Consider the following 14,714-nt stretch of genomic DNA (forward strand, 5'->3'; position numbering starts at 1 on the left):
AATGAGAGCTAACGTGATCCAGCAGTTCCACTTCCAGAAAGAGTTGAAAGCAGGATTTCAGAGTTTCGTACATCCACGATCATCATGGTACCCAAAAGGTGGAAATAGTTCAAGTGTCCGTCACCAGATGAGTGGATGAACAAAACGTGGTCCATCCATACAATGGGGAATTATTCAGCTTTAAAATGGAAGAAAATCCTGACAGTCTATAATGCAGATATACCCTAAAGACATTATGCTAAGTGAAATAAGCCAGTCACAAAAGGACAGACACTAGATGGTTCCCCTAATATGAGGTACCTAGACTAGTCAAATTCACAGAGACAGAGAGTAGAAGGGTGGCCACCAGGGGCTGAGGGAAGGTGGGGGATGAGGAGTTACAGTATTTCACAAAGGACTTCGGTTTTGTCAGATGAAAGGCATCTTGTGAATGGATGGTGGTGATGGCTACAAAACAATGTGAATGTCTTTAAGATCACTGAAATGTTTACTTTGAAACGGCAAAAGCGATACGTTTTATGCTATGTGTATTTTACCACAATTTTTATTTTTAATTTCAAGAAGAAAAAGTATCCCTTTCAGGATAAAATGGGAAGAAATGTGTAGCACGTTAGATTCCCTCTGGCTGTTAGAAGCATGACTTCGTGCTTACAGTAGAAAATGAGAGTATAAATTCTCAAGTTTTATATTTTGGTTATGCCCATCTCAAAAATGGGCCAAATGAGGTTTTCTCAGCAGAGATAATGCGCATGTCTGTAAAGTACTTTTATATCCTTGGATGAAAGGTTCTAGGAACGTGCCCTGCATTACTTTGAATGCTTCTTAATAAGAAATAGTTGTGTGCTTGTGTACATAAAAGAACTCTAAATAAAGAAGTAACATTAGATGATTCTTGGCTCTGCCAGTAACGTTTTGGAAGCACATCTGAGCAAAGACTAAATATACCTTGACATCACCAGGTTTTGGTTCAGTTCCATAAGTTTCCACCCTACTTTTGAGCAAATGCTCTATGTATGTAGTCCGGAAAGCATGCTTACAAAACACTGCTAAGCTTTGTATCCATGTAGATCCTGATCTCCAAGCATTGTAAACATAGAAGCTTTCTTTTTTAACTTTGTATGGCTTTGTCTGCAAGGCTCAATGTTGGTTGAAAAAAAGTAACATGGTCTAGAGCGACTGTGCAATGCTTAATACGACCCAGGAAATCATTCAGCAGACTACCTGGGATAGAATCTTTCAGAGCATCTTCTAAGCGTCAGCACGACCCACATTTTTATTCCAGCACTGCCTGATACAAGTGTGACCTCAATGAAGTCACTTAGCCTCCAAGCTTCAGTTTCCTCATCCTTAAACCAAGCCTAGTAATTACTAACTCACAGATTTGCTGTGGAGATTTTACTGGATGAGAACATGTTTGTGGTCCTACTCTGGGTTCTGAGGAATGCTCAATAAATAGTAACTATTTCTAATTAAGGATTGGGGTAGAGGCCTTTAGGGTATTATTGCTACTCACTATTCTAGAAGGACTTGGCTCATTAACTTCTGTTTCTATTTTTGTGATCCTTGGTGAATTCCTTTAACCAAATTGTTTATGTAAATTTAAATAGTGAAGCAGCAACAAACAAAAAATGCACAATAAAAACCTAAGAGAGAAATCTAATGTTTTTTTCACAAGGAACAAAAGGTGAGGCTACTGCTTTGTTTTCTGGCTTTCCCCCACCCCGGTCTTAGCGGCATTCCTGACCACTGTCAGTACCCCACTAATGCTTTGCATTTCCTGAGCAGGCAACTGACACTGGTTCTCAGCCCTGCGTGAGAACAGGGGCTTGTCCCTCTTAGATCCAGTGCTTTAGTGATAGTTGCGTGCAGACAAGTTACACAGGTAGTGAGAATTCCTAACATTTGCGGAATCCGTAACATGGTTAGCTTCTTTCCTTGCCATCTCCCACTTCGTCCTCACAGCAATTCTGTGTCATCCTCATTTGACATATTTTCAAACAGGCACAGATAGCTTAACGCACTTAACTAAAAGTAAACAGCAGAGCCAGGATTCAAATGGAATTTACGGCAAATCCCATATGCCAGATCCTGAGTTCCTGAACCCTCTCCTAGGGACTTTAAACCCACGTTGGCCGGCGCAATCCCTGATTGGAACTCTGCTTTGCAGCATGATTTAGTGTGGGCTTGTGCAGGTGCACACACATGCACAGAAACAAAAGTCTCACAAATATTACTCCATGCTTCTACGCCCTGATATTTTCTATTATATCCATTCTATTCTGGTTCATCTAAAAGACATAATGATGGTCATGAGCCACAAAAGTGATTTCATGATCCATTGGTTGCACCTGCTGTTTGAAGAACAGCACACCTCACTGTCCTGCCCTGCTTGGCCAGGCTCTTGCTGCCTGGCAGCACCATGCAAGGAGCCTCATGACATGGTGATTGTCACCGCAGCCCTGTGGGGTGTATCAAGTTAGCCCCATTCTCCAGGAAGGAAACTGAGGCTCGGGGAGATTCATAACTTACCTGGAGATGAATAGTTAATAAGTAGTAGAATCAGAACTCAGAATTATCCAACTCAATTTTTTTTTCAGTAAATGTTTGTTGGACAGCATGATTTCTCATCAAACATTTTACTCATTCTTTTTCTTTTCTTTTTTTTTTTTTTAAGACAGAGTCTCACTCTGTTGCCAGGCTGCACTGCAGTGGCGCCATGTCAGCTCACTGCAATCTCTGCCTCCTGGGTTCAAGTGATTCTCCTGCCTCTGCCTCCCGAGTAGCCAGGATTACAGGTGCGTGCCACCACACCCAGCTAATCTTTGCATTTTTAATAGAGACGGAGTTTCACCGCATTGGCCAGGATGGTCTTGATCTCCTGACCTTGTGATCTGCCTGCCTTGGCCTCCCAAAGTGCTCATTGTTTTTCTGTCTACCCAACTTAAACAAGGTCCCCAGAAACCATAACCAAAGAGAGCAAATATGCAGCAAAGTCAAAAGGTATCTTTTCTTTGAACTTTGTCATTTGGACAGTTAGGTCATTTTGAAAGACTAAATTGTTTGTGATTTATTTATTTTTTTATTTTTTCCAAAACCTTAAGTGACACTAAGCACTAAAAGAAAATCCTTTTGGAAACAGAGTGTATTCACTTATGTGTCATGGGCTAATGAGCGTCAGAAGATCCTCTAAGCCTTACCTTGTGGGAGCTCAGAGCCCTTTGTCTTTTAAGGCCTCACTGGCTGCAGAGGGTGGAGAAGGCCGGAGACTTGAGGTTACATGAAGGTTACTGGTCTGCAGTGCAGAAAGTATACGCCCCTCATCCTAAAAAATGAGTGGAAAGCCAAATGGCTTGTGTCGCCACACCCTGATGTAGGGAATCTAGGAAGTTTGGAGCAAACACAGCAAAAGCAGAACCAAGTGCTGTTTCTTTGAATGGCCATGTTTAGGCGAGTCTGGCCTGCATGGCTTCCCGGGTTGTGTGGAGCACGAATTTCTGTGTTCTCTCTCTTCCTGGCTTATCCCTTTCATTTATGGCTCAGGGTCCTCTGTCACTCTTGACCACACCATGAGCAACTCAAATTCGTGGTTAGGAGTAAGCAGCAAGGACCTGGGAAAGAACAGAAATGATGACATACACAGTCGGCGGCCAGTCCTAGAGTCACTTTAAGAAACAAATACTGCGCTGGGTGTGGTGGCTCACGCCTGTAATCCCACCACTTTGGGAGGCCAAGGCGGGTGGATCATGAGGTCAAGAGATCGACACCATGATGGCCAACATGGTGAAACCCTGTCTCTACTAAAAATACAAAAATTAGCTGGGCGTGGTGGTGCATGCCTGTAGTCCCAGCTACTTGGGAGGCTGAGGCAGGAGAATTGCTTGAACCTGGGAGGCAGAGGTTGCCGTGAGCCGAGATTGCACTACTGCACTCCAGCCTGGTGACAGAGGGAGACTCTGTCTCACACACACACAAAAAAAATACCGAATTCTTAAGAAAGTACCCCTCAATTTGTATTTCAAATTTCAGGAAGAAGCAAACAGTGAAAGTAATTCCTAAATAACTACCCTAAACAGAATAGTTTGCTGAAATGGATGCTTCCTTTGTGTTCAGGACACAAGGTAGTTAATTGCCCTTCCCAAAGAGAGCACCAAGGTGATACTATAACTCAGACAAGAGTTTGCTTAACTGAAGGATCTGGAAAAATGGATTTCAAAACTTTTTTTTGGATGGATTATTTACTCCTAGAGCCCTCCAATCCTATGGACACAAATAAATGTTTTCAACTAAAGAGTAACTTAATGCAAATTGAACATTTATGATAGCACCCTAAGCGTTGGCGTACATCAACAGGTATAATCTTTGTTAGCATTAAACAGATTCATTTTTCATATTTGTTGGACTTTTTTGTTTTTCTATCAAAGCAAAAGCTAGGTACTTTTAAAGCAGCCCACTGCTCAGACTTCTGCTATCTTGGTATTTCTACTCCCTGAATTTTCTTCAGTCGGTTGAAAAGGTTAACCAGAGTGTCTCTTTAAGACTTCCTTTTTATTACCTGATTTTCTTTCCTTTTTTTTTTTTTCTTAAGTTCTTTTTGAGAACAAAACTCAAAGGGAAAAGAGGTAGGTATGCAGTTACTAGTAAAGAAATACAATTGGATTCTGGCCTAATGCAGTCGGTTTTTTGTTTCTGCACACTGAAGTCTTCATTAAGGCCATGGAACTGCTCCCTGGAGCTGGTGACCTTTTTGTATGTAAAGAAGACTTTACACGACTTAAATTCTTTTTCCTTTGTTGGCGAACAATGTTCTTTTCTTCTGAAAATGGATGATGATCAGTTCATTCAGAGGCTACAGGGTTTTTTTAAAAAAGAAGGGAAACCAAGATTTAAAGTGACTTCAGGTGATTCCCTCATTCTTGGCACAGGGAGATGAGCTGCCCTTAATCAAGGTCTTCAGGATTTGAAATGCGCACGTAGCTCTGAGGACACCAGGCAGCAGCAGTCGTGGCTAGCTACTGTGCAGTGTATATTTTAAGAGAGGGAAGTTTCCTGTTTGGGACAAGATAAGGGAAAGTATTGTGCTTTGTCCTGCTGGTTTGTAACTCCCTATGCGATTTTTGCCTTGGTCCCAGGTCGTTTTAAGTGTCTGAACGTTGGTGGATAGAGTTTCTTCTTGAGATAATGAGAGGCTTGTCTTCCAGAAGTTTATACGAAAGCTCTAGGAAGACTGTAGTTTTCAGTCTTGCAGTCCTGCTGAGGGATTATCAATTTACTGCACTAAATGCTTTGATTCAGAGTGGTCATTTTTAGGTCACATGGTGGGTTTCTTTTGCTGCTGCTGTTGTTGTTTTGAGACAGTCTTGCTCTGTCGCCCAGGCTGCAGTGCAGTGGCGCTATTTCGCTCACTGCAACCTCCGCCTCCTGAGTTCAAGTGATTCTCCTGTCTCAGCCTCCCAAGTAGCTGGAATTACAGGCGTGCCCCACCCCGCCTGGCTAATTTTTGTATTTTTAGTAAAGACGGGATTTCACCATGTTGGCCAGGCTGGTCTTGAACTCCTGACCGCCAGTGAACCACTTGCCTTGGCCTCCCTAAGTGCTGGGATTATAGGCATGAGCCACTGCACCCGGCCTGATAACATGTTTAATATCAACTTGTCTTATGTGAGTAATGAGGACAAAATTACTACTCAGTTTGGCACAAAGAGTTTTTAAAAGTACGACCTTTAAACCCTAATGAAAAACAGGTTTGGGCTGGGCATGGTGGCTCACACCTGTAATCCCAGCACTTTGGGAGGCCGAGGCAGGCAGATCACAAGGTCAGGGGTTCAAGTCCAGCCTGAACAACGTGGTGAAACCCCGCCTTTACTAAAAATACAAAAATTAGCTGGGCATGGTGGCACGTGCCTGTAATCCCAGCTACTTGGGAGGCTGAGGCAGGAGAATTGCTTGAACCTGGGAGTCGGAGGTTGCAGTGAGCTGAGATCGTGCCACTGCACTCCAGCTTGGGTGACAGAGTCAGACTCCATCTCAAAAAAAAAAAAAGAAAAAACAGGTTTGATCTAGTGCTTCATTTAAAATAATACGTTGAACAGAGCATTGGTTTTGCTAACTATGGAGGTTAAAATAAAACTCGTATTAAATGACATTTTAAAATATATACCATCAAAAAATATGTACTTAGGCTAATAAATCTTTTATATTTTACATGAAGATTGTATGTCTACCATAAATCTCTACTCTGAAATGTTCTGCCTGCAAACATTTTTACAACACTTATTTATAAGATTAGTTTACTAACTTCATTACATGGAGGAGGGTACTTTAAATAATAATATCTATCAGAAATGATAATTAATTTGACTCTTATCTGCTCTTGCAGTATGTGACTACTGTGAGCACTTTTATTACCTTTTGAAGATAATATAATTGTTTCTTATTTGGCAAGTGGATGAAAGCAGAATTAGAAACCAAAATGAACACCATGTATAAAACACATTGGCATATTAAAACAGACATTGTTAACAAATTACCTGCTGGCTTTAAAGAAAAATATAGGTTCAGTCAGTTAATGTTTTATTAAATCATTCTCATTCAACAAGTTTTGATTGAAATTTTACTCATTATGAAAAATATATTTGGCATGTCATAACAAAGAAAAATATTCTTATTTACTAAACTATTTTCTTCTGTGTAATGCTGCTAACTAAACATAAATAATTGCTTAATATTTTCTTTTAAATTGATAGTATGGATTTAAGCAGGAACCTCTATGGCAGTGGGAAATGCTTAAACTTAAATTTTGGCTTTTTTAACCAAAAAAAAAAAAAAGCCAAAAATGATGGTTGGTGATCATTAGCAGAGCTTCCATAGGTCCTGCAGAATATCTGAGCCAGGTGAGATTTGAGGCCAGAGGTTCCCTTGAGCATTTCTCCAGTACCTGTGGAAGAGTCTCACCTTCTGTTGTTTCCACATCTGTGCATCCGCTTGTTCTGCCACCATCCTTGAAAGCAGCTGATGGGGCTCCTATATCCTTATGGCCTAGCTTATTAGAACCTTCCAGAGGAAAACTTTTTTTTTTTCTTAAGATGAAGATTTGCTCTGTGGCCCAGGCTGGAGTGCAGTGACGTGATCTCGGCTCACTGCAACCTCTGCCTCCCAGGTCCAAGTGATTCTCCTGCCTCAGCCTCCCAAGTAGCTGGGACTACAGGTGCCCGCTACCCCACCCAGCTGCCAGAAGAAAACTTTCACACAGCCTACCTAAGCTTATGTTCAAGAGTCTCTCTTAAAATCCAGGAAGAGACCAATATTCCAAGAGCGATTTAATTTGGGCTCCTCCTGAAGTAGATGAATAGGAAAAACTATTTAAATTGATGTAATTTTATTGCGACCTCCTTCACAATGGTTTTCAGGTTACCCTGCTCTTGTAGTTAATAAGGAGGTTCTGTGACCCAGGTAACCGTGATGCACAGATGAGATAATGTGGGGATTCAGTGATACAAAATCAGAGGCAATCCCTTCATAAATAGAGGTGCCTCTGGCCCCGATCGTTTAGATCTCCTTTGACCAAAAAAAAAAAAAAAAAAAAAAGATGTCCCATTCTGACATTGGAGAGGTTTATTTTTATTTATTTATTTTTTTGAGATGGAGTTTTGCTCTTGTTGCCCAGCTGGAGTGCAATGGCACGATCTTGGCTCACTGCACCCTCCACCTCCCAGGTTCAAGCGATTCTCCTGCCTCAGCCTCCCAAGTAGCTGGGACTACAGGCATGTGCCACCACGCCTGGCTAATTTTTGTATTTTTAGTAGGGACAGGGTTTCACCATGTTGGTTGGACTGGTCTCGAACTCCTGACCTCAGGTGAGTCACCCGCCTCGACCTCCCAAAATACTAAGATTACACGCATGAACCACTGTGCCCAGCGAGAGATTCTTAATCCTGGAAAACTGTTTTGCCAATGGAGAAAATATCCTAATTTATTCTTTAGTGCAAATTAGAAAATACTTAATAATTTGGCTTTGAAGCACAAACTCTAATCATGCTGTTGGTATTTTCCAGTATTACACGATTGATAGTTAATTTCTACAGCTCTCTTGATGTAGACCTTCAAATAATTATATCCTTATATTTCGTGTTAAGTTAATATTACCAGGAAAGCAGTTTTAAACATCAGGCCTGAGTTTTCTTCTAAGATAGCGCATTGCAACAGTTTTGTTAGTGTTCAGTGGTCTGGAAGGTATTTTGGAGCATGCTTTGTACAGTGGAAAATTAATAGACTTTTTTTTGTAAACAGGCATTTGTAATGCTGGAATTAATGATTATCATGAATTTTATTTTTTGGTATCTTAATTCTGTTGTTGATGTTAGCGTTGGAATAAAATGAAAAGAGTCTGTGGTAATGACCTTGACTGTTTTGAGCACTTAGGAACCTGTTTTGTTCACTGGAACAATGAGGAAAAACCTGGATCCCTTCAATGAGCACACGGATGAGGAACTGTGGAATGCCTTACAAGAGGTAATTGATAAAATGTAATTATCTCTAATTTTTTAACATCAGTATGTGTATATGTACCTTTACAGCATTGCAGGAAATTAAGGGGAGCTTAGTGGTTTAACTAACTTTGTTCACCACCCAGGAGATCATTGAGGATGTGGATATGCTAAAATGTGTATACTGATGATGATGAAAACCAAAAATAAAATTTCACTTGTTCTCATTTTAATTTTCTTCCTATAGTCCAAAACAGTTTGGTGTTGTTTTATTTGTCTTTAGCAATGAGTTAAACTAGAAGTTGTATTTATGAGTTGAGATCCTGTTAGTAACTAAGTTACTCTGCACCATTTATTTTAGTGCTGTATTCTTAGGGAATTTCTAGTAAGGGAAGACGTCTCATAGTTGTTTTTCATTAACTAAGAGATAGATCATATTTATGAAATGCTTTGAAGTTTTATAAGAAAGTGTTTATAAAGGTAAATTATACAGTTGGAATGGGATAATATTTATTGGCAAACATGTAATTTTAATGCAAGTAACAGAACCCTGCAACCTTTGCTAAGTTTTTATACTAATATGTTGATTTCTAGAGGATTTTCTGTTATTTATGTGGTTCCTGTTGGGCCACTTCTTGAAATTTTCTCACCCTTGCATGAAAAGGACTTTGACTATTAAGGTGCTGTTGGTTTGTATATTTTAACACTGATTTTCTATGTTCAGCCTAGTTCTTTTTTTTTTTTTTTTTGAGACGGCGTCTTGCCGTGTCGCCCAGGCTGGAGTGCAGTGGCGCGATCTCAGCTCACTGCAATCTCTGCCTCCCGGGTTTACACCATTCTCCTGCCTCAGCCTCCGAGTAGCTGGGACTACAGGCGCCTGTCACTACGCCCGGCTAGTTTTTTGTATTTTTAGTAGAGACGGGGTTTCACCATGTTAGTCAGGATGGTCTCGATCTCCTGACCTCGTGATCCACCCGCCTCAGCCTCCCAAAGTGCTGGGATTACAGGCTTGAGCCACCGTGCCCAGCTGTTCAGCCTAGTTCTGCAAATTTGTGCCAGTCTAATTGATGGCAGAAACCATATCATAAAACTGGTAATCCCTCACAGGACCTAGTTCAGTTTTTTGCTTTTAAAAAGTAAACATTTAAGGTTGGGCGCAGTGGTTTACCCCTGTAATCCCAGCACTTTGGAAGTCTGAAGTGGGTGGATCACCGGAGGTCAGAAGTTTCAGACCAGCCTGACCAACATGGTGAAACCCCACTTCTACTAAAAATACAGAAATTAGCTGACCATGGTGGCGTGCGCCTGTACTCCCAGCTACTCAGGAGGCTGAGACAAGAGAATTGCTTGAACCCAGGAGGCCAATGTTTCAGTGAGCCGAGATTGTGCCACTGCACTCCAGTCTGGGCGACAGAGCAAGACTCTGTCTCAAAATAAATAAATAAATAAATAAAAATAAATAAAAATTGGCCAGGCATGGTGGTTCATGCCTGTAATCCCAGCAATTTGGGAGGCTGAGATGGGTGGATCATGAGGTCAGGAGTTCCAGACCAGCCTGGCCAACATGGTGAAACCCTGTCTCTACTAAAAATACAAAAATTAACCAGATGTGGTGACGCATACCTGTAGTCCCAGCTACTCGGGAGGCTCAGGCAGGAGAATTGCTTGAACCTGGGAGGCGGAGGTTGTGGTAAGCTGACATTGCGCCACTGCACTCCAGCCTGGGCAATAAGAGTGAAACTCCATCTCAAAATAAATAAATATTAAAAGTTTTTTTAAAAAGTAAGCATTTAATAGGTATGTATTAACATGTTTGATCTCTTCATTTCAAAGAAGTGTGGAGCCTGGACAACATAGTGGACTTTGTCTCTACTAAAAATAAAAAAAAAAAAAGAATTAGCCAGATGTGGTGGCATGTACCTGTAGTCCCAGCTACTCAGGGAGTTGAGGTGGGAGGATCTTGTGAGCCCTGGAGGTTGAGGCTTCAGTGAGCCATGATTGCACCACTGCACTCCAGCCTGAGTGACAGAGATTAATTTCTCTCCATTGTTATTGTTGTTGTTTTGAGTTGGTGCATTTGTCATTGTTGCCCTTCCAGGGATAGCTCTGAAATCTTTAATTTATAGATGGGTTTTGACTGTGAGCAAGTAGACTTGGAGGCCTGACAGTTTCCTGCCAGTAATTCTTGTTTCTGAAGACATGTCATTGCCGAGTCCTTACACATCCACCCTGCTTTCCAGCAACTGTGGGGATTTTCTTTTTCTAAATTAGGTTGGTTACTTTACCTCCTGATACTCGATAAGCAATTGACCTCTGATTTCATTTAGATTTGTGAATCTCTGTACAGTGAAATTCTAGGAGAGAAGAGGTGGGTACAGTTAACTGTCCAATGTAAAGAAAGATAAGGCAATCTCCTGCCCCTAAATTCTCAGGACAAGTTTATTAGTGAAATTGTGACATACCCTAAAAGAGCAAGAATTACTCATAAAGTATTTTTCTATTTGTTTCAGAGCTTGAGATTTCTTGTCACAGATTCTCAGAGAGTAAAATTACTTTTTAGAAACACATTTCTCTATGAATAGTGAAGAAATGTTAATTGGGAGATGATCCTATCAAAAACCATCGTGGAACATGGCTGTAACTCATTACATTTGTTATAGCCAAAATTAAAATAAAATTTAGTAGTCTCTCAAGAATTCTAGAAATGATGAGGTGGAAGACGTGGTAGGTCCCCCTCAGAAGTGAAAAATTATCCCATCGTTGTCTTTTCTCTGGGAATTACTTCTTTATGGCATTGTAGGTTTCTCTAGGAGTGATTTGGAAGAGTTTCTAAAAATTAGGGTACCACATTGTATTTCCGGTGTGATTCCAGCTGTTTTTCATCATTCATATATTCCGAAACCTGACCTAAGAAAGACACCAGAGCATTTACACTGCTTGCTTGGGGGTAATGAGACAAAGACTGGAGGAGAGTGTTTTCTTTTCTCTTTGGTTTTTCTGAATTTTCCAAATTTCCTCTGGGTGCTTGTGTTCTTTTTACCTTCTGGATGGTTGGGGGAAAGGCTGAGCACTCCTCATAGATGAAGCATTGTGAGTTTTTCACAGCAAGTTTCATGACTACCAGTTGATGGAGGCTGGGGTCATTCTGATAGGTCAGGGATCTTCCCCTGGGGTCCATGGAGTCTGAGGGTCTTCTCGTAGAGAATTCTGAAGCTCACTTCCTGGTGATTGTAAACATGAAGTTGTGTGTGTGTGTTTATCTTGAGAGATGTCACACAAGGGATTCAGCACCACGACTCCGATGCCATTCAAGTTTCTCTGGATTTCTCTGTCACATTCTGTCTCTCTGCTGTCTCCATGGTTTTCATCTTTCATTGATATCCAGTTCAGAACTGGATAACTCATCCTGCTCTTTAGTAGGAAACCTGGTATCATTTGGAAACTCCCTTTAAAGCAGACAAAAAACACAGTCACTTGGTTTATAAATGAGGCCAAACTGGAAATGGGAACCCAAACTCATAGGGTTGGCTCGAGATTAGGATAGCACTGTCAGTTTTTTCCTCTCTAACAACTTTACATAAAAAGGAAAGATGCCTTTTATTTCTTTGAAGTTTTTTTATTTCTTCCCCGTTCTCCCTTGGCAAGGGTAATACCAGACATGCAAAAGAAGGTCTGGCATCCGGAGAGAGACAGTCCTATGAATGTGGTTGTGTTATCTTGGCTGTATGTATATATGTATGTATGTATGTATGTGTTTATTTATTTATTTATTTGAGACAGAGTCTTGCTCTGTCACCCAGGCTGGAGTGCAATGGCGCAGTTTTGGCTTACTGCAAACTCCGCCTCCCAGGTCCAAGCGATCCTCCTGCCTCAGCCTCCGGAGTAGCTGGGATTACAGGTGCCCACCACCATGCCGGCTAATTTTTTTGTATTTTTAGTAGAGACGGGGTTTCACCATGTTGGCCAAGCTGGTCTCAAACTCCTGACCTGGTGATCCACCTGCTTCAGCCTCCCAAAGTGCTAGGATTACAGGCGTGAACCAACGCACCTGGCCTATTTTTATTTGTTTTTTTAGACACAGTCTTGCTCTATGGCTCAGGCTGGAGTGCAGTGGTGTAATCTCAGCTCACTGCAAACTCTGCCTCCTGGGTTCAAGTGATTCTCCTGCCTCAGCCTCCCAAGTAGCTAGGATTATGGGCACGCTACACGATGCCTGGCTAATTTTTGTATTTTTAGTAGAGACAGGGTTTCGCCATGTTGGCCAGGCTGGTCTCAAACTCCTGACCTCAAGTGATCTGCCTGTGTCGGCTTCCCAAAGTGTTGGGATTACAGACATGAGCCACCACACCCAGCCAGTTTTTTGTTGTTGTTCTTTTTTTCTAATGCTGAAAGTTATCGTAAATACTGAAAAATAGTCAGCTGTAAATGGAAGAAAGTTTACTAGAATTAGTGCCAGTTTTGGCCCCTAAATAACAGCAACTCTATAAATATAGCATAAGTAATGACTAAAGATGGAAGTCGTTTATGAGAAAAAAGTCAAAAGATCACAGTGGTACAACTAAGAAAATGAATCAGCAGCATGTTATTTCTGTTAATTAAAAAACGACTTTAATACCGGGATCTACAATTAAGACTAGGTTATATCATGTTGGAATAGTGGAGAAATCATCTAATCATGTTCAACATTGATAGAATCACTGTTAGAATACAAGGATGTCTTGTATTCGGGACCCCATAAGGCAGAAATCTGCACACGAGCAGTATCCACGTCCTCTGGGCCTTCGTTTCCCTAGACCTTGCACCTCCATTTTTCCCCGGCCATGTATTGCCCAGAATGAGCTTCCGCTCACTTCGTTCACACTTAGCTGTGTTCTCGTTAAAGCTTGTTCCCATCTGTTGAGTTGCTGTTTATCACATTTCAGCCTCTGGCATCAGAGGCTTCCTTTATGAAAAGTCAGAAAGTTCAAAAAAACCTGGAAACAGAATCTGACATCCACGTGAATCTCCTTGAGGCTTTGAAAATATTTGTGATGATAGAAATGGGCTGTCTTAGAAAGTTCAGTTCATTATTTGCACTTTTCCTATACTTTCCTATTTTTTCCAAGCTTCAAAATAATCTGATAGACTGTGTTTGAGATGTATAGTTTCAAATATTATGATTTGATCTTGTTTTCCTGAAATTACAACCTTTATTAAATGTAGAAAACATTAGATTTTCTATATTTTAAACTATAATATTATGATATCTTGGAGCCAATTAATTTTATAAGGACTATGTTGCTTTTACAATAACATTAGTAAGAAAATTGTATGCAAATTCTATTTCTGTGTGGATTTATTTTGTAATTTATAAGAATAGACATCTCACAAAATGAGGTGTCCTTGTGGCTTCATACATTCAACAGATATGTGTGGGGAGGTTGTGTCCTTGTGGCTTCATACATTCAACAGATATGTGTGGGGAGGTTTTTACATTTACAACAGATATGTGTGGGGAGGTTTTTACATTTACAACAGATATGTGTGGGGAGGTTTTTACATAGGCATTGTAGACTCTGGAGCGATAGCAGTCATCAAGAGAGATAAAGTCCCCATCCTCTTAGAGCACAAATTCTTGTATGGAAGATAGGAAATAAGAAAATACTTATGTAATATAATCTTAGGTACTGGTAAATGCAATGAAGAAAACTAGAGCAGTGCGTGAAAGGAATTAGTTGACTGCATTATTAAAAATAGGCGGCCAGGCGCTGTGGCTCACGCCTGTAATCTCAGCACTTTGGGAGGCCGAGGCGGGTGGATCACGAGTTCAGGAGTTCCAGACCAGCCTGGCCAACATGTTGAAACCACATCTCTTAATACCAAAAAAATTAGCTGGTTGTGGTGGCGTGCGCCTATAGTCCCAGCTACTCAGGAGGCTGAGGCAGGAGAATTGCTTGAACCCAGGGGGCAGAGATTGCAGTGAGCTGAGATCGCACCACTGCACTCCAACCTGGGCGACAGAGCAAGACTCCACCTCAAAAAAAAAAAAAAAAAAAAAAGGCAGTATTTCATTGTCCAGGAAGGAGCAAAATAAACAAAGAAAAAAGAATAGATACTATCTATTGATCTCTTATTTGGTACCAAGCACTATTGTAAATGCTACACATAGTGACTCATTTTATGCTCCAACAATGTTAGGAGATAAGCATCTTCATAAGAATCTTAGTATGGTCTTATTTACAAGTTAATTAG

The 14,714-nt window shown here is 40.9% G+C and overlaps 1 protein-coding gene across 6 annotated transcripts in view; it reads left to right on the forward strand.

Moving 5' to 3' along the window:
* Positions 1-14,714, forward strand: part of LOC105477329 (ATP binding cassette subfamily C member 4 (PEL blood group)) — a 291,482-nt gene that overhangs the window by 247,703 nt on the left and 29,065 nt on the right. For all 6 annotated transcript variants that reach the window (XM_011733804.3, XM_011733811.3, XM_011733832.3 and 3 more), the window contains one exon: positions 8,419-8,508. In XM_011733804.3, coding sequence (XP_011732106.2) covers positions 8,419-8,508 — 90 coding nt within the window. The remainder of the gene's footprint in view (positions 1-8,418; positions 8,509-14,714) is intronic.

Source organism: Macaca nemestrina, chromosome 16 (assembly GCF_043159975.1).
Source record: "Macaca nemestrina isolate mMacNem1 chromosome 16, mMacNem.hap1, whole genome shotgun sequence".
NCBI classification, from domain to species: domain Eukaryota; kingdom Metazoa; phylum Chordata; class Mammalia; order Primates; family Cercopithecidae; genus Macaca; species Macaca nemestrina.